This window comes from Rhinatrema bivittatum, chromosome 11 (assembly GCF_901001135.1).
Source record: "Rhinatrema bivittatum chromosome 11, aRhiBiv1.1, whole genome shotgun sequence".
In the NCBI taxonomy this organism is placed as follows: domain Eukaryota; kingdom Metazoa; phylum Chordata; class Amphibia; order Gymnophiona; family Rhinatrematidae; genus Rhinatrema; species Rhinatrema bivittatum.
Genome location: NC_042625.1, coordinates 102,814,103 through 102,839,911, shown reverse-complemented (window position 1 = coordinate 102,839,911; position 25,809 = coordinate 102,814,103). Strand labels below are relative to the sequence as shown.

The 25,809-nt window shown below is 46.4% G+C and overlaps 1 protein-coding gene across 4 annotated transcripts in view; it reads right to left on the bottom strand.

Annotated features, from left to right (window-relative positions):
- Positions 1-25,809, bottom strand: part of LYPLA2 (lysophospholipase 2) — a 134,961-nt gene that overhangs the window by 52,132 nt on the left and 57,020 nt on the right. For 3 of the 4 annotated variants that reach the window (XM_029619617.1, XM_029619618.1, XM_029619620.1), the window contains 3 exons: positions 25,233-25,324; positions 24,621-24,652; positions 557-622 (listed from right to left, as the gene is read on the bottom strand). In XM_029619617.1, coding sequence (XP_029475477.1) covers positions 557-622; positions 24,621-24,652; positions 25,233-25,324 — 190 coding nt within the window. Of the gene's footprint in view, positions 1-556; positions 623-24,620; positions 24,653-25,232; positions 25,338-25,809 lie in introns of all 4 variants that reach the window. The other variant, XM_029619619.1, reaches the window with a different exon arrangement.

The window sequence follows — 25,809 nt, the reverse complement described above, 5'->3', positions numbered from 1 at the left end:
AAATCTAATAAAAGATAACTACATTATCAAGACACATAAGAAAGATCAGGTAAAAGTAAAATAAAATGTTATTTAATATATAAATATTTTGCAAAATTGCAGAAGTGTTGCCGCTGAAATTAACTTTTTCACAAAATCTACCCTTGAGCTAGGACATTAAGGGCTGGGAATAAGCTTGGGTGTATTCAACAAAGAATCATTTCTGGACTGAAATGCTGGCTTTTACAATATATAGCAAAATATTTGCCTTAATACATAGTGTTTGCTGCTCATCAATCTCCCCATTATATTTAATGACTCATGACTGATTACAAAAAAAGACAGAAAGGTAGAATTTATAATAAAGAAGAAAAGCATAAGGTAAGCAAGACTGCTTTGCTGAGAAGGAGCAGCTGCACCCTCTTGGGAGAGGGACAGAAGCTTTTCTGTGAAGAATATTCAGAAGATGGCACCCAAGTTTCTCTCGCTCCAAATGAACAAAAGAGAGCAAACCTGACAATTTCATGCTGAGAAACTACCAAGTATCTTCCAAGCCTTATGCTTGGGAATTACTTACGCATGAGGGCAGATATATTTCACATATGGTAGTCGAATTGTAGAAAATGCATCAGCCCATCCATGCCTAGGAATAAAATGGAAAATATCAAACAAACCCAGTAATGTAAGAATAATATATCCACAATAAAGAGCTAACTTTCTGGCACAATACAGATGTGTAATAAGGAGTTCTAATATAATAAAAATTTTAAATTTTTTTTATTCTTTTGAATGACCATCATAGTTATAGCATGGTGTGATGCCCTTGGAGCGATCTATGGCTGGGGTAGGCCGCAGAACAGACCAGGCTGGAGATTGGTCTGCTTTTCATCAGTTTATTTTCAAAAGTACACAACAGAAGAGGAGCAAAATGGCTGCTTACCTCAGCAGACTGACAAGCAACGAAAATGTCCAGAACAAACACAGCATTGGATTACAGCTTCCTTCTTCTCCCTGGGGCCTCTCTAACTCTCTCAGGACCTCACCTTTGTATCCCTTACCTCAGGGAAACGTCCCCACCCGAAGATCCCTTTCCTGTCTGTCTTAAGGTGGACCGGGCCAGATAGCTGGCGCCGATCCGTTAAGGCAGTCTGAGGCTTCTAGGGCCCGGCCTCCCTTGAAGCTGGCCTCTGGAGTGTTCCATTCCAGGTCAATCTGTAGTGTTGGAGAATGGCGTGAGGTCTGACGGAGCCCGACCAGATATGGCCTTGGATTCTGCTGTGGTGCTAGTATCCAGGGTGGCCCATGCCTTCAGGCTCGTGGCCATGAGATCTGGCAGCTTGTCTTGGGGGGGGGGGGGGGGGGGGGGGGGGGGGGGGGGGGGGGGGGGGGGGGGGGGGGGAGGAACGCATCATGGCTCGATTCGGTTCCATTCTAGGAGGGATTTCCCCATCTTCCAGGGGTTCTGAGACTTCCTCCGGCTTGTGGTCCACTGGTGAGAGTTGTAGTTTTGTCACCGGTGGTCCTGACTGTGTGTGGATGAAGGATTGCAGCTCTGCAAAGAATCCCGTCCAGGAGAAGTTACCTGGGACTGTATTGTCTCGGTTCCCCCAGAGCTTCTTCGCACTTCAGGCACAGGGCGCTGACCACTTCTGGCTGTGCCGCTCTCAGGCGGTAGGCTGGTCAGAGGACCTGTCTCTCGGATGTTTTGTCCAGATGTGCCATGATTTGTGCGTGAATCCTTCTCGGATGTGCGTGCCGGGGGGGGGCTTGTTGTGCGTTCTGGGTGCGCCCACATTGCGCGCATAGAGCCCGAGGGTGTGTGCGCAGATGTACACAAGGCCTTGTTATGCGCATCGCTGTGCGCATGGCACAATGCGCGCGTCGCTATGTGCCTCAGTATTTTATGCAGCCAAGCATTTTATGCGCCCCAGAATCTTTATGCGGCCGGCTCGCCGCTGAGCGCACTGCTGAGAATGCAGGCGAAGCAGCGACGAAGGGGGGGGAAATGGTGCCGGCGACCATGCCATCAAGATGGCGGGCCCCCCCCCGGAGGGTCTCCACGTGGGAGGACCCTCGCGCCGGATAGGGGTCTAGCCCGGCTTGGGCTGCTCAACCCGATTAGACAGCCGCCGGAGGGACGAGCTGCGCGGCTATCCGAGCCTCGGAGACCGGAGACTTTGAGAAAGTTTTGTACCGTGCCTTGTCTCGGCGCTTCCCGGTCTCTTGCCAGGCGGTCTCTGGCTGCGGGGGGGAGAGGGGAATCCCTTCACCACTGCGCTCGGTCTGCACCCTCTGCCTCTCAGCCACTCCCTTTGCAAGGGGCTAAGTGCACGCCGGGACCGAGGCTACGTCTGAGGGATCTCTGAAATCACCTCAGGAATTCTTGACTGGGGGAGGGACCCGTAGGTATCACCGCAGGAGAGCAGGGCTCATCTGTAGTTAAGATTTCTCTCTTTCTTCTTTAAATTTGGAGTTTGGTTTTCTAACGCTGTGCAAGCGTGTGTGAAGTCCCAAACTGCCTTGGAGACGGAAAAAACGGAGGAACAGAGCCTCGTGCACGGGTATATGTAGTGCTGACGTCAGATTGAAATCTGACTCCGTCTCCAACTGCTATCAGGAGTACACGATACCCATTGGTCCTGAGTCCATCTGCTACACGCTAGGAAAAATACCCTTTTGGAAAGCGATAGTCAGGTTGTGGGAATTCACCTGCCCTTGCAGACCGACATACTGCTTTTTGATCAATTGCACAATATAGCCTTGCGGCAGCAGCACAAGCAGCTCTGGATCCGGAAGGTTTTAGTGCTAGCAAAAAATTCCATTCTTTACTATTGGGTGGGTAAGGATCCCCCAAATCTGACGTATCCACCTCCTACATGTCAATGAGAAGTTTGCAGAACAGGCAGACATATTCCATAAATCCAAACCCTGTTAATTTGGGATGCTTATATTCAGTCTTTACCACGTTGAGCCTGTAGTATAAAAGCAGGTTGGGATTACTTGGGACACAAGTTATAGTTTGGAATAGTTGGGGCCTTGGGGGATTGTGGGGCTTTTTTTTTTTTTTTTGATTAGGGAGAGGCTGAGCAGATTCTGCCAGCCACCTCCCTGTCTTTAATATAGACTTGGTAGTTTAATAGCCTCTGAATTTTGACTATTCATCTGCAGGAAGGTAGGGTTAATTGTGGGAGGGAAGGGAGATTGGGATGTTATTAGGATTGCTGTAGTATACAGTTTTCACATGGGCACTGGGGATGTTACCAGTGAACCCAATCTTATTCTTGTGATATTCCTCTTATGCTGTGTTTGAAAAGAGGCCCGCTATGTGCTAATAGTTATAATCAGTCAGTCATTCATGTTGTGAATAAAATGTGCACTTACATAAGAACATAAGAAATTGCTGGGTCAGACCAAGGGTCCATCAAGCCCAGCATCCTGTTTCCAACAGTGGCCAATCCAGGCCACAAGAACCTGGCAATTACCCAAACACCAAGATCATCCCATGCCACTGATGTCAGTAATAGCAGAGGCCACTCCATAAGTCAACTTGACTAATAGCAGTTAATGGACTTGTCTCCTCCAAGAACTTATCCAAACCTTTTTTAAATCCAGTTACACTAACTACATCCTCTGGCAACAAATTCCAGAGTTTAATTGTGCGTTGAGTGAAAAAGAACTTTCTCTGATTAGTTTTAAATGTGTTACTTGCTAACTTCATGGAATGCCCCCTAGTCCTTCTATTATGCGAAAGTGTAAACAACAGATTCACATCTACTCGTTCAAGACCCCTCATGATCTTAAAGACCTCTATCATATCCCCCCTCAGCCGTCTCTTCTCCAAGCTGAACAGCCCTAACCTCTTCAGCCTTTCCTCATAAGGGAGTTGTTCCATCCCCTTTATCATTTTGGTCGCCCTTCTCTGTACCTTCTCCATTGCAACTATATCTTTTTTGAGACACAGAAACCAGAATTGTACACAGAATTCAAGATGCGGTCTCACCATGGAGCATTACAAAGGCATTATTACATTTTCTGTTTGGTTAACCATTCCCTTCCTAATAATTCCTAACATTCTGTTTGCTCTTTTGACTGCTGCAGCACACTGAGCCGACAATTTTAAAGTATTATCCACTATGACGCCTGGATCTTTTTCCTAATATGGAACCTAACATCATGTAACTACAGCAAGGGTTATTTTTCCCTTTATGCAACACCTTGCACTTGTCCATATGAAATTTCATCTGCTATCTGGATGCCCAATTTTCCAGTCTTGCAAGGTCCTCCTGTAATGTATCACAATCCGCTTGTGATTTAACTACTCTGAAAAATTTTGTATCTGCAAATTTGATAACCTCACTCGTCGTATTCCTTTCCAGATCATATATATATATACAAGCCGTTAAGCCCGTTAAAACGGGCTACATCCCTCTGTCTCTCACCTCCCCCTCTTTCTCTCTCCCCTCACTCTTCACCACCCCCTCCCTCACCCACTCCTCCCCACCCTCCCTCTCCTATCACTCAGTCCCTCCCTCCCACTCAGTCTCACTCACTCCCTCCCCCCTCTCTCCCTCTCACTCACTCAGTCCCACTCACTCTCACTCAGTCCCCACTCCCTCCGTCCTCTCCCTCAGTCCCACTCCCTCCCTCTCTCCCTCAGTCCCACTCCCTCCCTCAGTCCCTCCCCCTCACTCAATCCCTCCCTCCCACTCAGTCACTCCCTCCCCCCTCCCTCTCACTCACTCAGTCCCACTCACTCTCCCTCAGTCCCACTCCCTCCCTCTCTCTCCCAGTCCCACTCCCTCCCTCAGTCCCCCCTCTCCCTCTCACTCAGTCCCACTCCCTCCCTCTCACTCAGTCCCTCCCCCTCACTCAATCCCTCCCTCCCACTCAGTCCCTCCCTCTCACTCAGTCACTCCCTCCCACTCAGTCCGTCCCTCCCACTCAGTCCGTCCCTCCCACTCAGTCCGTCCCTCCCACTCAGTCCGTCCCTCCCTCTCTCTCTCTTCTCCCTCCCTCGCTGCCGTCGCCGCTACCGCCGTCGCTACCGCCGCCGCTCGCTACCGCCGGTACCGCCCGCTGCCGGTACCGCCGCCGCCGCCCGCTGCTGCCACTGGACACCGCCATTTTTTTTTTCTTTCTGAAGCTGCCTCAGAGCGACGTGCTCGCCCGCACATGCGCGGTAGAGCTGGTCTCTACTGCGCATTTGCGGGCCGTCGGTCACAGGCCATTTATAAGGTAGATATATCTATATATATATCCATCTATAGAAAAGCACCGGGCCGAGTACAGATCCCTGAGGCACTCCACTGTTTACCCTTTTCCACTGAGAAAATTGACCATTTAATCCTACTCTGTTTCCTGTCTTTTAACCAGTTTGTAATCCACGAAAGGACATTGCCTCCTAAACTCATGACTTTTTAATTTTCTTAGAAGTCTCATTAGGGACTTTGTCAAATGCCTTCTGAAAATCCAAATACACTACATCTACTGGCTCACCTTTATCCACATGTTTATTAACCCCTTCAAAAAAATGAAGCAGATTTATTTATTTAAGGTTTTTTTATACCGGCATTCATGAAGCATTCACATCATGTCGGTTTACATAAAAACAGGGGTGCAATGAATACAACAATGAACATAAATAAATGTGATGAAGAGATGCAGTTACAATTAAACAAGGGCTGTTGAACTGGGGTGGAGGAAATAAAGAGAGATAGAAGAAGTTAATTATATACATGTATACAATATATACATTGTACAAAAGATTTGTGAGGCAAGACTTCCCTTGGGTAAATCCATGTTGACTCTGTTCCATTAAACCATGTCTTTCTATATGCTCTGTGATTTTGATCTTTAGAATAGTTTCCACTACTTTTCCCGGCACTGAAATCAGGCTCACTGGTCTATAGTTTCCCGGATCACCCCTGGAGCCCTTTTTAAATATTGGGGTTACATTGGCCACCATCCAGTCTTCAGGTATAATGGATGATTTTAATGATAAAATTTGTAACCCAACAGATCTGAAATTTCATTTTTGAGTTCCATCAGAACCCTAGGATGTATACCATCCGGTCCAGGTGATTTGCTACGCTTTAATTCGTCAATCTGGCCTACCGGGAGATATAACTTCAAAAGACTCGACTCGACCATCGGAGTCCCACAAGGTTCCTCTTTATCCCCTACACTCTTTAATATTTACCTCCTACCACTATGTCAACTCCTCATCAACCTCAAGTTAATACACTTTCTCTATGCAGATGACATCCAGATCCTGATCCCCATCAAAGAATCATACTCAAAAACCCTTGAATACTGGGAATCCTGTCACCTAGAAATCAAAAACCTCCTCAACAGCCTCAATCTGGTACTAAACTCCGCCAAAACTGAAGTATTACTCATAACTCCTGACAACAATCTCACAACCTCTCTGCCAAACAACCTACAAACCACTCATGTAAGAGATCTAGGTGTGCTAATCGACAATAAACTAAACTTCAAAGCCCACATCAATAAAACCACCAAAGACTGTTTCTATAAACTGCAAGTTTTAAAAAGGATAAGACCACTCTTCCATGCCAAAGACTTCAGAACCATCCTCCAAGCCCTCATTTTCTCAAAATTGGACTACTGCTGCTCCACTTTACTTGGCCTCCCCTCCTCATACACAAAACCGCTCCAAATGGTCCAAAACGCAGCAGCCCGACTACTGACAAACACTAAGAAAAGAGACCATATCTCCCCAGTGCTACAAGACCTCCACTGGTTACCAATTCATTTCAGAGTCATTTATAAATCCATCACCTTGATATACAAATCATTCACCAACATACCACAATCGATCTACAAATTCCTCCCCGCTTCCACAAATCCACAAGACCGACCAGGGAAGCCTACAGAGGATGCCTCATTGTTCCACCCACGAAAACCACTAATCACAGCACCTTAAGAGACCGAGCCCTTTCCACCGCAGGCCCACAGTTATGGAATTCCATCCCTCCAGAACTCAGAAACGAACCATGTCTCCTAACCTTTAGGAAAAGACTCAAGACATGGCTTTTCAGACAAGCCTTCTCGAACTCTACCTAATATCACCATAAACAAACTCTCTACTCAGAGACTGTACATATGAGACTCCATATTTATATTGAACTTTTGTATATAATTATTCTCCTCTATCTCTTTCTATTTCTTACATTCCCAGTTCATTAGCCCTTGTTAATTGTAACTGCTTCTCTTCATCACGTTATTTATGTTTTTTGGTTGTATTATCCGCACCCCTGTTTTCTGTAAACCGACATGATGTGAACGAGTTCATGAATGCCGGTATAAAAAAACCTTAAATAAATAAATAAATAAATAAATAAGAAACTATCCAAAATTGTCAGGAGTTAACCATAGCTTTTCAACTGTCAGGAAATGATTCTCCCCTGACAGTTTGGATAGTTTCTTTGAAGTTATATCTCACTGTACCAATTTTATCACTCTATTGTGGTTAGGAATAAAATAGATAAGAATACTCTGTTGATCCAAAGTTCTGTTATCAAAGAATTTTTAATAGTATGGCAACTCCACTGTTAAATATAAATATTCCCATTCGAGTCCAGGGTCTCCCGACAAGGACCCGTGTTTCGCCAAGGTGGCTGCGTCGAGAGGGACAGCACAGTTAGAAAATAATTGTCTCTCTGTATAGAGGTACACCTTGACTTGAATGGGAATATTATATTTAACAGTGGAGTTGCCATGCTATTAAAAAATTCTTTGATAACAGAACTTTGGATCAACAGTGTATTCTTCTGCACTTCTCGTAGTTTACTTGATGGTTAAAGTGCAGCACTACCTCGTATATCGGTGCTTAGTGTTACGTAATGGGGTGTTTAGTGTGCCCTTGGGCCTCAGCCCGACACCAGACGGTCTTACCCTCTGCCAGGCCTGCAAGCTCCCAAGGCCAACAACATGATGATGTTGGAAGTTGAATGGTCCTCCGACCATTCCGAGCCCTTTCGGACCTGCCGCTTAGATCGGCATGGAGCAGCAGGCCTGGCCTCAGGACGAGGGCAGATGGGCCTTGACATGAAGACATGACACCAAGGTCGATGCTACGGCATCGCAGACGAAGACATGACACCAAGCTGATGCGAAGATATCACGGACCAATGGTCGATGCGACGACATCAGGAACAAGACGCTGAAGCGAAGACATGACACCAAGACTGATGCAACGGCATCCAGGACGAGATGAGGAACTTGAAATCCAGAAGAGACGAGAAGCTGGGCGGAAGGACATTGGCACTGTTGCTCAGGGAGCCCTACACAGCCCACCTTCACGGGTGGACCCAATGGGCCGGTCACGGACCACCCTGTCTCACTGCGCACCCTACACAGCCCGAGGAGGCTGGTCACGGACCACGCAGAGAGCGGGACAAGCGCAGGGAAGAGTCCAGTCGAGGTGGGACTCCGACGACGGAGCCAGATTTCGTCCGAAGCACCACAAAGGCTGGCAGGACATGACAGCTCAGGAGCACAGGAACGAATTCCACCTGTAGGCCACTCCACCCTCGGGAAAGACGTCATCTGAGAGAGCACGGCCTGACAGGACCAGATAGGCTCAGGAGAGCTGAAGCGAACACCAAAAAGGGCAGGACACCAGGAGGCGAAACACCAGGACACCTGGACGAGGACCTCAGGCACGAAGACTTGACTTGACATGACATGAAGAAACGAAGAGGAGCTCCACGAAGAAGACCTGACGGAGCTCTGGCAGGCAGGAACCTCCAGAGTGAAGTAACTCCAATGCAAGGCAAAACTGAAGTGACGGAGCAGCCCTTATATAGGGCTCAAGCAGGAAGTCCATCCATAGGTGGGGCCAGCAACACTTCCTGTGGCTGGCCCTTTAAATGCAGCAGAGAGGCGCGGCCACGCACTTAGAGGCAGGCAGCAGGAGCTTGTGCAGGACCGCGGACAGTGGCCTGCACCGACGTCGACACCGTAGATGCAGGGCTGAGCCTGGAGGCGAGCCCCGAAGATGGCAGCGGCTCCAGCCACTGCAGGAGGCCCCGGGGGCGGCTCCAGCCGCCAATTGAGCCTGGGAATGCGGCCTGCAGCCCCAGAGGAGGAAGGTGATGGCAGCAGCAGCAGCTCCGTGCCGTAATGGACAACAGAGAAGTCCGCGGCTCCAGCCGCGGTGAAGAGGGCGTGCCAAGGCAACCTCCGGGCCACAAGAAGAAATTAAGTCAGCGACTCCAGCCGCACGGCAAGGCCCGACTTCAGCGGCGTCCATGCCGCGTCGGGTGAAGAAGAACAGCATGGTGAGCAGGGCCTGCTCGCGGGGATTAGCTCCGCGGGCAGGGTTTCATAACACTTAGGAATAAACGCAAGTTTGCTTACCGTAAACGGTGTTTCCGTAGATAGCAGGATGAATTAGCCATGCTGTCATGGGATCTGTCCATCAGGCCCGGTAGGCAGAGCTTATGTAGCAGAATACAGAGTTTTGCTCTGTGCGCCTGCGCATGCCTTCTCGCGCAGCAGAACAGGTTCTCTTCAGTCTGTGATTAAGCAGAAAACTATGTTTTTGGACTAGCCAGGGAGGTGGGAGGGTCCGCATGGCTAATTCATCCTGCTATCTACGGAAACACCGTTTACGGTAAGCAAACTTGCTTTTTCCCAGTTGATAGCAGGGCTGAATTAGCCATGCTGTCATGGGAGTCCCAAGCTCCTGATCACGCATTGGATAGACCTTGTATCTATTACAGCAATGAAACATCCTCCTTTGTTTTTGGGGGGTTTTTTTGCGTGATCTAAGTGGTGGATAGTCCCCATGGAAAACTAAGAGATCAGAGAGTGCAAGACAGCTGTCCCTACTTTGGTGTCGTCTCGTGTTTGTTGATCTAAGCAATAATGTGATGTGAAAGTATGTAAAGACAACCACGTAGCTGCCTTACAAATATCCACTAGTGGTACATGGCGAAGATGCGCTATGGAGGTCACCATTGCTCGTACCTGGTGGGCATTTGGAGTAGAAACCAAAGGTGCCTTTCTCTTCTGGTAACAGAATTGAATGCACTGCGCAATCCAACTGGAGATTGTTCGCTTAGCAACTGGAAGGTTCGGTATATTAGGGTTAAAAGAGGAATAGTTGTGATGGTCTGGATAGAGAGTGTTTCCGTGATTTGTAATACGCCAACGCTCTTTTACAGTCCAAGGTATGAAATAGTCTCTCTCGATCATTTCGATGAGGTTTGGGAAAGAAAATGGGTAGTTCTATGGACTGGTTCAAATGAAACTGAAACCACCTTCGGGAGAAAGGAAGGATGAGTTCAAAGTACAACTTTGCCATGATAGAACTGAAGATAAGGTTCATAATGAACCAATGCTTGTAGCTCACTTACTCTGCGAGCAGAGGTTATCGCAACCAGGAATATCACTTTCCAGGTTAGGTATTTGATATGAATTTCCTCGATTGGTTCGAATGGAGGCAACATGAGTTGTTCCAGAACGACATTGAGATTCCAGGGATTAGAAGGTTTAGTCACTGGAGGACGTAAATGAAGAATCCCTCTGAGGAACCATGACACAATTGGGTGAATCGAGATTGGTTGGCCCCGATGAGATCTATGATAAGCAGCAATAGCGCTGAGGTGGACTCTAATCGATGACGTTGCTAGACCTGCAAGATACAATGTATGAAGATAGTCTAACAACAATTCCGGTGAACAGTCCAATGGGTTAAGCCCCTGGAGGCACACCAGGCTGAGTATCTTTTCCATTTAAAGCTGTAGCTTCTACGCGTAGATGGTTTCCTTGATTGTAGGATTTGCTGCGCTTCTAATGAAATAGTGGCTTCTGACAATAAGAGCTGTTCAGCCTCCATGCTGTCAAGTGAAGGGAGGCATGCATCAGGTGAAGAAGGGTTCCTCCCTCTTGAGCTAGGTGGTCTACCCAGTTTGGTAACATGATGGGGTCTTCTGTTGACAGATGAAGAAGATATGTGTACCAGGGTTGTCTCGGCCACGCTGGTGCTATGAGAATGAGATGTGCTGCATCCTGGATACACTTTTGGATCGTTTTTGTGATGAGAGGGATTGGAGGGAATGCATACATCAAGGGTTACGTCCATGGGATTAGGAACGCATCTTGTGCTACTCTCCGGTGTCTGTTCCAAAGCGAGCAGAAGCGAGGAACTTGAGCGTTGTGTTCTGTTGCGAAGAGGTCGATTGTTGGCCATCCCCACATGTTGAATATGGTATGTGCCACTTCCTGATTTAACACCCATTCATGCGGGTGAAAGACCCTGCTTAATTTGTCTGCCCGAGTGTTGACCACTCCAGGCAGGTAGGATGCCTGGATTGTGATGCAGTTGCGATGAGCATGTTCCAGAATATGAATCGCTTTCTTGCATAAAGGTCCAAGAACCTGACCCTCCTTGTTTGTTTATGTAGAACATCGCCACCTGGTTGTCGGTGTATACCATTACTCGATGGCCTCGGAGGGGAGGCAAGAATGTATGTAGTGCAAGCTTTATCGCTCGGAGTACTAAAAGATTGATCTGAAGATTTTGCTCCTTGGGGGATCATAAACCCTGTGTTTGTAACTGGTCCAAGTACGCTCCCCAGCCCTTGTGAGAGGCATCGGTGGTAAGTAGGATGTTTGTGATGGTGGATTGAATAATGCTCCCTTGGTGAGTGTTTTCTTTTGGAGCCACCAGTCTATATCCCTCTTCATCTTGGAGGTGAGGGTCAACCTGTTGCACAGTGGTTGTGAATGCTGTGTCCATTGTCGTTTTAAGCCCCACTGTAGACGTCGCATGTGCAGTCTTGTATTTGGCACAGTGAATATGACCGCTGCCATATGTCCCAGGACTGTGAGGACTTGGCATGCCATATGGTTCGGAGTGTGACGAAGGGAACGCAAGAGGTGGCGCATCTCCACCGCTCTGTCCCTTGGTAAGAAGGCCCTGGACTGTCGGGTGTTCAGGCAAGCTCCGATGAATTGTAGGACTTGTGTGGGTATAAGTGTCGACTTGGTATAGTTGACTATCAGTCCCAAACGATCCAAACACTGAATGGTTTGATTCAGTTCCCGGAGTATCTCTGGGCTAGATGCTACCAAGAGCCAATCATCCAGATATGGAAAGATACGAATGCCCAGTTTCCATAGGGGGCCACCACCACTGCCATGATTTTGTGAACACTCTGGGGGCTGCCGACAGCCCGAAGGGGAGCACCTGATATTGGTAGTGGAAGTCCCGGTACTTGAATGACAGGTACCGCCACGAAGAGGAGTGGATAGATATGTGCGTGTACGCATCCTTCAGATCTATGGAACACAACCAATCATTGGGTTGAAGGAATGGTAAGATATTTTTTAAAGATACCATCTTGAATTTCTCTTTGTGTAGGTCAGAGCTTTCTAAAGTGTGTGTCGCGACACTTTAGTGTGTCGCCTGCAGTGTGCCGCGCAAGCCAGATGCACGTGACGGGGTGGAGCAAGTGGTATACTGAGGAGAGGTCAGGGGGAGCCAATGCGGCTGCTGGTGGACCTCATCCTACTGGCGGCTGAGCAGTAAAGTATCGCTGTGCTGAGCTGTGTGCCGGAGACACACAGCAGGAAGATTGGCAGGGCCATGGTGGAGCTCACGTCACCACGGCCCGCAGAAAAAGGTCGCATCTAAACGTGCAGGTGCTCCTCCTCCTTCCTACCTCGGAAGAAAAATGTTGCCGGAGTCGCATAGGCAGTAAGAAAGAGGAGCATCAGCCGCGTGCAGAAGAGGAGCAGCATTGTTGCAGTGGGCTGAGAAGAGGAGGAGGCCCGGTAGGAGGGCCGCCGCCGCAGAACGGCCCGAGTAGATCAGGGCCGCTGCAGAGCCCATCCTGCAGCGACACATGAAGAAGAGGCCCAGAGTCAAGAGAGAGGCTGAGGGCCCGTAGAGTGTGTGTATGAGATGAGTTGAGAGACTCTGTGTGTGTGTGTATGAGATGAGTTGAGAGACTGTGTGTGAGAGTGAGGACCTGAATATTTGCAGAGACAGCATGTGAGAGGCTGTGTGTGTGTGTGTGTGTGTGTGTGTGTGTGTGTGAGAGAGAGAGAGAGACAGCATGTGACAATGACAGCCTGTGCAAGACAGAGACTGTGTATGAATGACTGTATAGAAACATAGAAATGACAGCAGAAGAAGACCAACAGCTCATCCAGTCTGCCCAGCAAGCTTTTGCACTTTTTTTTTCTCTGTTACTCTTGGCCCTTTGTAACCTTTTTGGTTCTATTTCCCTTCCCCCCCTTCAATAATGTAGAGAGCAGTGCTAGAACTGCAACTAAGTGAAATATCTAGCTTAATTAGTTAGGGATAGTAACCGCCGCAATAAGCAAGCTATACCCATGCTTGTTTACCCCGACTATGTAATTCAGTCCTTGTTGGTTGTTGTCTGTATATAGATCCACTTTTCTTCATTCCCCCATGCCATTGAAGCAGAGAGCTATGCTGGATATGCATTGAAAGTGAAGTATCAGGCTTATTTGTTTTGGAGTAGTATCCGCTGTAACAAGCAAGCTACTCCCTGCTTTTATGTGAATGGAAATCCTTTTCCCCCCCCCCCCCCATTTCCTCTTGCCGTTGAAGCTTAGAGCAATGTTGGAGTCGCATTACCTGTGTATGTTTAGTGAATAAGGATATTATCTCCGGTAGTAGCTGTCATTCCCATGAGCCACCCACTCTTCATACACATCCTCTATACTTTATGGATCCACAGTGTTATCCCACGCCCCTTTGAAGTCCTTCACAGTTCTGGACTTCACCACTTCCTCCGGAAGGGTATTCCAGGCATCCACCACCCTCTCCGTGAAGAAATACTTCCTGATATTGGTTCTGAATCTTCCTCCCTGGAGTTTCAAATCGTGACCCCTGGTTCTACTGATTTTTTTCCGACGGAAAAGGTTTTTCGTTATCTTTGGATCATTACAACCTTCCAAGTATCTGAAAGCCTGTATCATATCACCTCTGCTCCTCCTTTCCTCCAGGGTGTACATATTTAGATTCTTCAATCTCTCCTCATAAGACATTCGATGAAGGCCCTCCACCTTTTTGGTCACCCTTCTCTGTACCGCTTCCATCTTGTCTCTGTCCCTTCGTAGATACGGACTCCAGAACTGAGCACAGTACTCCAGGTGAGGCCTCACCAAGGACCTGTAAAAGGGGATAATCACTTCCCTTTTCTTACTTGATATTCCTCTCTATGCAGCCCAGCATTCTTCTGGCTTTAGCTATTGTCTTGTCACATTGTTTCGCCGACTTCAGATCATTAGACACTATCACCCCTAGGTCTCTCTCCTGCTCCATAGACATCAGGCCTTCACCCCCCATCGAATACAGTTCTTTCGGATTTCCACACCCCATATGCATGACTTTGCACTTCTTGGCATTGAATCTCAGCTGCCATATTTTCGACCATTCTTCCAGCTTCCTTAAATCCCGTTTCATTCTCTCCACTCCTTCCGGCGTGTCCACTCTGTTGCAGATCTTAGTGTCATCCGCAAACAGACAAACCTTACCTTCTATCTCGTCGCTATGTCGCTCACATAGATATTGAACAGGATCGGTCCCAACACCGATCCTTGCGGCACTCCACTTAATACCACTCTCTCTTCAGAATAAGTTCCATTTACCATCACACATGGTCGTCTGTCCGTCAACCAGTTTACAATCCAGGCCACCACCTCGGCACTCACTCCTAAGCTTCTCATTTTATTCACCAGCCTCCTGTGCGGGACCGTATCAAAAGCCTTGCTGAAATCCAAGTAGATGACATTGAGCACTCTTCCTTGACCCAATTCCCTAGTCACCCAGTCGAAAAAGTCAATCAGATTTGTCTGACAGGATCTTCCCCTGGTGAATTCATGCTGCCTTTGGTCCAGCAATTCTTCAGACTGTAGATAGTTCACTATTCTCTCTTTCAGCATCGACTCCATCACTTTACCCACCACTGAGGTGAGACTAATCGGCCTGTAGTTTCCAGCCTCCTCTCTGCTCCCACTCTTGTGAAGCGGGACCACCACCGCTCTTCTCCAATCACTCGGCACCACTCTCGTTTCTGTTGATCTATTGAACAGGTCACGCAGCAGACCCGCCAGCTCATCTCTGAGCTCCCTCAGTATCCTGGGATGAACCTCGTCAGGCCCTATGGCTTTGTCCACTTTCAGTTTTCCCAGCTCTTCCCACACATTCTCCACTGTAAACGGAGTAACATCTACTCCACTCCCCTCCAGTTTCTTGTTAACTAGTGACGGTCCTTCACCTGGGTCCTCTTTAGTGAACACTGTTGCCAGAGAAGGTAGTTAGTGCAGTTAGTGTAGCTGGGTTCAAAAAAGGTTTGGATAAGTTCTTGGAGGAGAAGTCCATTAATGGTTATTAATCAATTATACTTAGGGAATAGCCACTGCTATTAATTGCATCAGTAGCATGGGTTCTTCCTAGTGTTTGGGTAATTGCCAGGTTCTTGTGGCCTGGTTTTTGGCCTCTGTTGGAAACAGGATGCTGGGCTTGATGGACCCTTGGTCTGTCCCAGCATGGCAATTTCTTATGTTCTTATGTTTAGTATTTCTGCCATTTCTTCGTCTCTCTCTACATATTGATCCTTTTCACCTTTCAATTTCACTATACCACTTTGAACTTTTCTCCTTTCTCTGATGTATCTGAAAAATGTTTTGTCACCTTCTCCTTACCTCTTTGGAAATCCTTTCTTCCACTTGCCTTTTTGCCATCTTGATTACTTTCTTCATATCCCTCAGTTGTACCAGATATTCTTCTTTGTGCTCCTCCCTTTGGGATCCTTTATATTTCTTGAATGCTGTTCTTTTAGCTTTTATTTTGTCAGACACTTCCTTTGAGAACCATATAGGTTTCATTTTTCTTTTGCTTTTCTTTACTTTTCTAACATATAGATTAGTTGCCTTGGTAATTGCTCTTTTTAGTTTGGTCCACTGTTGATCCACATCTCTCTTATTCTCCCAGCCTTTTAGTTCTTCCTCCAGGTACTTCCCCATTTCCTCAAAGTCAGTGTTTTTGAACTGCAAAACTCGGGTCTTCGAGCTTCTTCTACGTAGCCTTTGTTCGATATGAAACCATACCGTTTGATGATCACTTGTGCTGAGGTGGGCGCCCACTTGGACATCAAAGACATTATCTCCATTAGTGAGCACTAAATCGAGTATAGCTCCCTCTCTCGTGGGTTCCATTACCCTTTGTTTGAATAAAAGCCCCTTGCAGGGCATCCACTATTTCTCTACTATTGTTAGACTCAGCAGAAGGGATTCTCCAGTCTACATCTGGCAGACTAAAGTCTCCAACGATCATCACTTCTCCCTTCTTTCCCATCTTTTGGAGGTCTTCAACCATATCTCTTGTCAAGCTCTTCCTTTTGATTTGGAGGCCTGTAAACCACTCCAATATAAATGGATGCCCCATCATCTTTTTTTAGGTCGACCCATAGTGCTTCTTCATTGCCCCATCTTCCTTGCAGCTCAGATGCTTGGATATTGTTTCTGACATAAAGAGCCACTCTTCCCCCTTGCCTATTCCCTCTGACCTTCCTTAACAAGTTGTAGCCCGGTTTGGCTGTATCCCAATCATGAGATTCCGTGAACCATGTCTCCGTGACAGCAACAATGTCCAAGTCCGCCTCCACCATTAGGGCTTGCATATCTGGGATTTTATTGCCCAAACTACGAGCATTTGTGCTCATAGCTTTCCAGCTTTTCTCATTCAGTTTACTGCTTTTCCTGGACTCTTTTTGTGACTTTAGGTGAGTTTTGTAATTCACTTCACCATTTCCCTTTGCGATTGTGCAAAGGAAAGGATTAGTGCCTCTGATGACAGAGTCATCCATCGCAATGAGCTTTTTCCTTTGGTTACTGATCTGGAATTTCTGTATGCATTGGGTTTCTTCTCTCTTCTCAGATAACACTTTAATCTTTTTCTCAAGAACTTCATCAGTATTTAATACAGAGAAGGCTTTTTGTACTAGTTGTACTTGATATAGTGTGTGTCTCCGCATCACAGGTCAAATTCTACCAGAGCCCACTGATCAGACAGCAAAGGTAAAAAAAAAAAAAAATTACTTTTTACTGATTGGCACATGTAATCTTTGGTAATGTGCAAGAGTAGCACTTTCTCTATGCGGATCTCACAATGTACAAGAGCAGCATGGAGGAACTGGAAACCCACGGGGCCCTCACAGAGGAGGGCAGCAGAATGGGCTTCAGTGCCAATAGCAGCAATCAGTGCCTCCCCAATAGCCATGCAGCAGCAGTGACAATGGCAGCAGAGGAATGAGAGAGACTCAGAGGTTGCTGGCAAAAGAAAGAGAGGGGGTCTGCCTTTAGTGTGTGCATGTGTATGAATGGGTATCTTCCTGGGGTTTGTATGTGTGAGAATAGGTGCCTGCCTGTATGTGGTGTATGTGTGTGTGAGATGCCTGGGGGGTCAGTGTGTGTGAGAATGATTGGGAGCTTGCCTGGATGTGTTTGTGTGTATGTGAGGGAGCCAGTGAAAGTGAGAGCATGAGTGTGTATGAGAAAATCCAGGGAAGTAAGAGTTTGTGTGTGTGTGGGGGGGGGGTGGAGGGGGAGAGAGTGTCTTAGAGCCTGAGAGTGTGTCAGTGTCTGTAAGAGCGAGAAGTTATGGTGGGTATAAGAGCATGAATATGTATGTATGTATGTGACAGTGTATGTGTGAGAGAGAATGGACATGTGAGTCTGTGTGAGAGAGCGAGGATAACCTCCTAATCCTCGACAGTATCAGGGTGACTGGAAATCAAGAGCTCCCACCTATGGACAGCAGGGGCTTTTTAAAATCCTTATTAGTTTTAATTATTGGGTGTTATTTGATATATGTGCTGTTTTTAAATATTTTATTGGTGTTTGGGAAATTGTAAAAAATGTATATGATTTTAATTAATAGAAATTCTATTTATCAGTAGTTTTAAAATATTCTTTTATTAGTATGGTTTTACTAATATAACTGATGCTTTATGTTTCTTGATTTTATTTGTTTTATGAGGAATGGTGGTTCTGTTTTTCCATTGTTAATACACAGAGTCTGGCTTCTTGGGGTTTCCATTTCAGTTTTTGTCTAATTTGTGCTCCTTTATTTTGTATTCTGTATTTGGTGCGGGTCTGTCTCTGCTCTGTGTGTGTGACTATGATGAGAGATTCTGCTAGCATAGGGATCTATAGCAATCTGATTTGTTTTGTTTCCTCAGTAGGTGGAGTATTGGTATTCTAGGACCCAGTGTAATATTTTCCCTTGCTTTTTCACAGGTAGGGTTATTGTTGTTTGAGTCCTTGGTGTTATTACTATTATGTTACGTTGGGATTGCAGTATAGAATTTGAGTGTCTTTTTTGCTGGGTATGTTAGTTCACAATGGGGTAGATTTTTAAAAAATGCACGTTCGCATACTTTTGTTGGCGCACCAGTCGCAAACAAAAGTACGCTGGATTTTAGTAGATACGCGTGTAGCCGCGCGTATCTGCTAAAATCCAGGATCGTAGCGCGCAAGGCTGCCGATTTTGGGCAGCCGGCGCGCGCCGAGCCACGCAGCCTGCCTCCGTTCCCTCCGAGGCCGCTCCGAAATCGGAGCGGCCTCGGAGGGAACTCTCTTTCGCCCTCCCCTCACCTTCCCCTCCCTTCCTCTACCTAACCCACCCCCCCGGCCCTATCTAAAACCCCCCCCTACCTTTGTCCAGGGATTTACGCCTCCCGGAGGGAGATGTAAATCCACGCGCGCCGAGACGCAACCCGGGGGCGGTTCCGGAGGGCGCGGCCAAGCCCCCGGACCACCCCGGGCCGAAACCACGCCCCCGGGCCCGCCCCCGAAATGCCACGTCCCGCCCCCAAAACGCCACGATCGGCCCCGCCCCCGACAAAAAACCCCGGGACTTACGCTAGTCCCGGGGCTCTGCGCGCGCCGGCAGGCCTATGGAAAATAGGTGCGCCGGCGCGCAAGGCCCTGCTCGCGTAAATCCGGGCGGATTTACGCGAGCAGGGCTTTTAAAATCCGCCCCAATGTGCCTGGCAGTGGAAGGTGTTTGTGCTGCTGTTACTGTGAGGTGACACCAGAATTTGAAAATATCTTTTAGTATGATGAGCTGTAAGGGAAACATCCAAGCTCCATTGTTTGGGGGAATTTCAGTGGATGCACAGAGTTACAGAACTGGAGGTGCAGGATTTATATTGACATTCTGTCCCTTCCTATATATTTCAGACTTCATTCTCATAGCCATATAGAATTAGTTGAATGAGGCTATCAAATAATTTTATAGTGTAAAACTGGCCAGCTTTTGGACTCTTTTTTTATATTAACACCAAATATTCAAAAGCTGTGTTTATCCCATCAAGCTCGTACATCTCATTAAAGAGGTTAATTGAATAACACAATAACTTTGTTTTATTATTGTTACTCATAAATTATAACAATAACATTAATCTTGGAATATTATACATTTTTAATATAAATGAAAGGTTTTCACAAGATAGGTTGTGTCGTGAAACATTTTATGTATGTATATATTTAAGGAAGCATACATAAATTGTCGAAATACATTTCGTTCGCTTAACCTTTAACCTCTGGTTTGCTAGTAGACTGAATTACTGTCATGAAATCATATTTGTCTAAAAAGTGTGTCACCAACATGAAAAGTTTGGAAAGCTCTGGTGTAGGTGTTTGTTCAACTCCTTGAGGTCCAGGATCAGCCTCTGGCCACCAGATTTCTTGGGAATGAGGAAATATGGGGAATAAAAACTTCTGTCTGACATGAAATGGAATGAGACGAATTGGCCGGTGGTGGTGAAGGGATCGGATCTCTTTCAATAATTGGGGTTGAGGTTGTGTATAATCCGACCTGGTAAGTGAGGGAGTTGTGGAGTCGTTGAAAATTGCAATTGGTATCCCTTGTCTACGACTTCCAAAACCCACTGATCTGTTGTTATTTTGTTCCATTCTGGCAGTCGAGATGAGATTGTGCCTGGTGGGTGCAATTGCAGTGGGGGTGGCTTTAGAACTAAAAAGAGGACTGCGTCTTACTGGATGAAGCCGATTGTTGGCCCTGACCCCGTGGTCTCCCCCATCTGTTTTGCTGCTGTTGCTGCAGGCATAAGTCGTTGGACGGTACAAAGTATACTGTCTGAATGGCCTGCGCTGATACGGTTATTTACGGATAGTTTGGAAGTACTTCCGCTGTGGGTGATAATTGGTCAGTTGCGTGAGCGATTGCACCGCCACATCCTTTATCTTGGCCACCATCTCCTGGAATTTATCTCCGAAGAGACTGTCTCCCTTACAGGGTAAATTTGCCAGCTTGGTGTGCACGGCTTCACGTATCGCGCTGGAACGAAGCCACACTAACCTACGGGCTGTGATTGCGGAGGCTGAAATGCGAAAGGAAGCCTCAAACCCTTCGTAGATTGTATGCAGGAGGTAGCAAACGCCCTCTTCCATGTCTTGAATGGGTTATTGGAGATGGAGATCAGAAGCATCCATTATCGGGATCCTGGTCTTTAACATTTGTATCCAAATACACAGGAAGAGGAGCGAGAATAGCACTCCATTAAACACAATATCAAATCCAAAAGGAGTGCAAAGAAGTTATTGGTCCAGAATTTTAATCATCAAACAAGGTAAAGTTTATTGAAACTTCAATATGGCAACTCCATTGATCCAAGATGATAAAGGCAAATTATTCTTTCAGGGTCCCCCGACACGGACCCCGTGTTTCGCCCGAAGGCTGTGTCGGGAGGGATAAAATTAATAATTAATAATTTTGTCCCTCCCGACGCAGCCTTCGGGCGAAACACGGGGTCCGTGTCGGGGGACCCTGAAAGAATAATTTGCCTTTATCATCTTGGAGCAATGGAGTTGCCATATTGAAGTTTCAATAAACTTTACCTTGTTTGATGATTAAAATTCTGGACCAATATCTTCTTTGTACTTTTAACGTTTGAAGACATTCAAATAAATATTGAACAATGTAGAATTGATGTTGTTGGATTCTTGCCGATAACATAGCCCCCTGAAACGATTTTCTTGCAAACTCATCTAGCAATTTTTGCTCTCTACCCGGGGGAACTGATGCATGTAATCTGGGCTTTTTGGCCCGTTGCACAGCTGATTCCATGACTACTGACGAGTGTGGCAGTTGTGGTACCGAGTAAAAAGGAGACTGCTGCATTCGGAATTTCAAATCAGTTATCCTAGCCACGGGAGTGATGGAAAATGGAGTCTCCCACGTCTTCTCAAGAACGGAGTCTAAGACCCTGTGCGGAGGCAAGGACGTAGGCTCAGCTGGAGCATCGAAAATCTTGAGCAGATCTAACGTAGCCACTCAGGGGTCAGGGGTCTTTTGTATTTCGAGATTTAAACAGATCCCACTTTCTCTAGAAATCTGGGGTACGAGAGATCCTCCGGTGGGGGAGTATGGTTCGGGAGGATCCTCTGGAGGATCAGATGGGTATCCCGTTGAAGTATGAGAGGATTGTGGTGAATCCGGGTCTCCCAAAGAAGATGAACATAAGAACATAAGAAAATGCCATACTGGGTCAGACCAAGGGTCCATCAAGCCCAGCATCCTGTTTCCAACAGTGGCCAATCCAGGCCATAAGAACCTGGCAAGTACCCAAAAACTAAGTCTATTCCATGTTACCACTGCTAATGTCAGTGGCTATTCTCTAAGTGAACTTAATAGTAGGTAATGGACTTCTCCTCCAAGAACTTATCCAATCCTTTTTTAAACACAGCTATACTAACTGCACTGACCACATCCTCTGGTAACAAATTCCAGAGTTTAATTGTGCGTTGAGTAAAAAAGAACTTTCTCCGATTAGTTTTAAATGTGCCCCATGCTAACTTCATGGAGTGCCCCCTAGTCTTTCTACTATCCAAAAGAGTAAATAACAGATTCATATCTACCCGTTCCAGACCTCTCATGATTTTAAACACCTCTATCATATCCCCCCTCAGTCGTCTCTTCTCCAAGCTGAAAAGTCCTAACCTCTTTAGTCTTTCCTCGTAGGGAAGTTGTTCCATTCCCCTTATTTTGGTAGCCCTTCTCTGTACCTTCTCCATCGCAATTATATCTTTTTTGAGATACGGCGACCAGAATTGTACACAGTATTCAAGGTGCGGTCTCACCATGGAGCGATACAGAGGCATTATGACATTTTCCGTTTTATTCACCATTCCCTTTCTAATAATTCCCAACATTCTGTTTGCTTTTTTGACTGCCGCAGCACACTGAACCGACGATTTCAATATGTTATCCACTATGACACCTAGATCTCTTTCTTGGGTTGTAGCACCTAATATGGAACCCAACATTGTGTAATTATAGCATGGGTTATTTTTCCCTATATGCATCACCTTGCACTTATCCACATTAAATTTCATCTGCCATTTGGATGCCCAATTTTCCAGTCTCACAAGGTCTTCCTGCAATTTATCACAATTTGCTTGTGATTTAACTACTCTGAACATGATGGGTCTTGTGGGGGCTGGTGTTGGGTCCACATGCAGCGGTGACCTGTAGGCATTGGGGTAACCTTCTCCGGGGAGGCTGGAGAGGATTCTTGTGGAGAGTCACTACCATTGTCCGATGGGGAATGTGGTAATTGAAAAGTTGATTGCATCACTTCAAAAAACCTCCGATAGTGCCAAGGACAGGTGAGAGAATGCTTCCTTCTTTTGAGGTGGCATCTGTGGTTTCCTTTTTATCTCCAACCTTTGAGGAGGCAAAGCTGCCTTCAGGATAAGTGCATCTGCACCTTGCAATGGATGTTCCTGCGGATGTAAGTCCTGGGGAATCTTCTGTCTCTTAACCAGTGGTTCTTGCAAAATGTCTTCTGAACATCTGCGAGGTGATACCGAAGAAAGATTTGAGAACACCCCCGATGCGAACGACGATTCTGAAGAAGTGTGTGAATGAATTTTAATATAGTCGTCCTCCGAATGATGTGTATTAGTAAAGGGGGTTTGACCGTAACTGGAAGGGTCTGGAGACGTATCTCATCCCGTTGAACTGGAAGCGCGAGAGGATTTGTGGGAGCTGTGTCGATCTCGACTAGGAAAATAAGATTCTTGCCGCCGAGAATCTGGTCGTTGTCCTTCCCAGACCTTTTGCGACACTTCCGACGGTTTGTGCTTCGCTTTGTGTGTTTTGTGAGTCGACTGCAGTGGGTCCTGCACTGATCTAGCCCCGCTATGTGATCTGGGCCCCTTCTTTAGATGCCCTCGACGCACCTTGCATCGATCAGGACGACTTCTGCGTTGTCCCTAACGCTTCGTATACCTTTGACGGCCCATGCGTCTCTGCTGACGATCCATGCGACACTTTCAATGTCGACGCCCCTGAGGTAGACTTCGGCGCTCTATGAGGCTTCCAACGCCTCTCGCACCCTTTTTTCCGCTGCCTGCGTCGTTCCCAACGCGGTACTCGGCCTCTCCGTGGTATCCTGTGTCCTGGGCAGTGTGATTTGTGCGTCCTCCGACATCTGCTGTGTCGCCCCCGGCATTCGCTGCGCCATTCCCAGCACTTCTTGTACTCCCCGTGCGCCTCGCACCTCATCTGGCGCTTTTCCGGCGCTTTATTCGCTCCAGCCAACATCTAATTCGGCGGGGGGAAGTCTGCTTGGGCGGTAGATGACGCAGGTTTTCGGCAATGCGTCCCTACTACCATGCCCCCGTGCCGGGATTGTGACGGCTCCACTGAGGCTGCCTGTCTTACCTTCGGGGCCTTGATCTTCCTAGGCCCCGGCGAAGAATGGGCACCTGAGGGGGGAGCATACTGTCCTCCTGCTGTGATCTGGAGCTGCTGGATCTTTGCCGCTCTCTGCCTTCTAGCCCGAGGGGACATACGGCCTGGTCATGCTCGGCGCCTAGGCACTGATAACAAAAATCATGTCCATCGGTTCTGGACATGATTTTACCGCATGAACAGGACTTGAAGCCCGACGGCCTCAGATCTAACTTTTTTGACATTTTGAGAAAAAATATTTGTTCGCTGAGGAGAACTCCTAAGGCCCGCGTGCAGAAAGAACAGACTGATGAGAACCTGTTCTGCTGCGCGGGAAGGCACGTGCAGGCACACAGAGCAAAGCTCTGTATTCTACTACATAAGCTCCACCTACCGGGCCTGATGGACAGATCCCATGACAGCATGGCTAATTCAGCCCTGCTATCAACGGGAAAAATGGGACATGTCAGATCTTTCCCCAACTAGCACTGTATATTCAAGGCCCTTGCATTATGTTGATTGAGGGATCTTATATTGCAATCTTCTGTTTATTTTTTTGTATGTATTGTGTCTATTTTACTGATTTTGAGATTTTTTTTTTTTTTTTTTAGTTTTCTTTTATTCTTCAATTGGTTTATTATTTTATTTCATGCCGATTTATGATTGTGTTATTTCCTTTTTTTAATTCAGGGTATTTTTTCTGTTCTTTTATGTTTGTTAAAAATTTCAATCTGTACATTGCATTGATTTACATGTGTAAGATTTGTGATTTAATCAAGTAATAAACTGAACTAAAACAGTTGTGTATACAGCAACCTCACTAACAGAGGAATGACCCCACCAAGAAAGATTATTTTCTCATGAAACTCACCCAGTATCTCCAAGTCCATGTAAAAAAATTACCTAAGAAAAAAAAAATCAAGACAAAAATCAAGCAAATCATTAGCCGCTGTTAAGGCTGAAATAGAACTATTTTAATTTCCAAGTAAGAATCAGCAGGAGCGCCGAGCAGTGACAGATTTCAGGCTTTACTCATAGTCACACCCTGTCATTACATATTCTGTGCCATTTATGTCCTTTTTAAAAGTCAATCTGAATATACTTTCTACCCTGTCAGATTTTACAAAGAAGATTTAAATCAGAATTGACATTTTAATAAATTGCTTTCATTTTTTAGCTTGTGGGAGAAGATGGCACAGTAGCTTGGATTCTCCCGAAAGTTCAGTACAGGGAGCTCCTTTAGTGTGGCCGCAGATGGGTCCAAGTTTAAGAACATAAATGCCATGCTGGGTCACACCAAGGTCCCCAGCATTCTGCTCCAACAGCGGCAAGTCTGGGTCATAAGCACCTGGCAGATCAAAAAAACAAAATAAATCCCAGTAAGCCCTGTTTGGTAGAATCGACTACAGTGCTGGAGGGGATGCATCCAATAACAGCCTGCACAGTGAAAAGGTGAAAAATGCAGACACAGAATTTTCCTCACCGCTGCTGTTTCCCGTTCTTCTCCAGAAACAGTCACAGCATCCGCAAGCAGGGGCACAGACATGTTGTTACCACACATACAATGAAGAGAACCTGCAGAGAAGAACTGAAACCTTACAGGTGAATTTTCAAAAATGCACGAGTGGAAAAGTTAGCACATATGCACGTAAGTAGCCTCTGCTCACATATTCCATATTTTATAGATGTTGAAAATACTCATGCGTAAAGACAGGGCGGGGCCAACATTTAATGCATGTAAGTTGCTATTTTAAGAGATACTTATGTGCAAACATTTGCCAACTTACTCTGATATTTTTACACCTGCTAATTATCTGACGTGATATTAAATTTTTATTATGTGCTATTGGCCAGGCGGGAGGGCTGGGTAAACGAGCGGAGGGAGACAAGCTTGACAACCAGGAGGGTCCCATAATCTGGAAAAGGACTGGAAAAACTGGTGGACTAATTAGTAAAACTAATATCCTTGACACACACATTTTAAAATTGTATAATTTACACGAAGAAGTCCTAATTTACTTTTCTGCATACAATATAGACAAGTTTTTTTTTTTATGGAT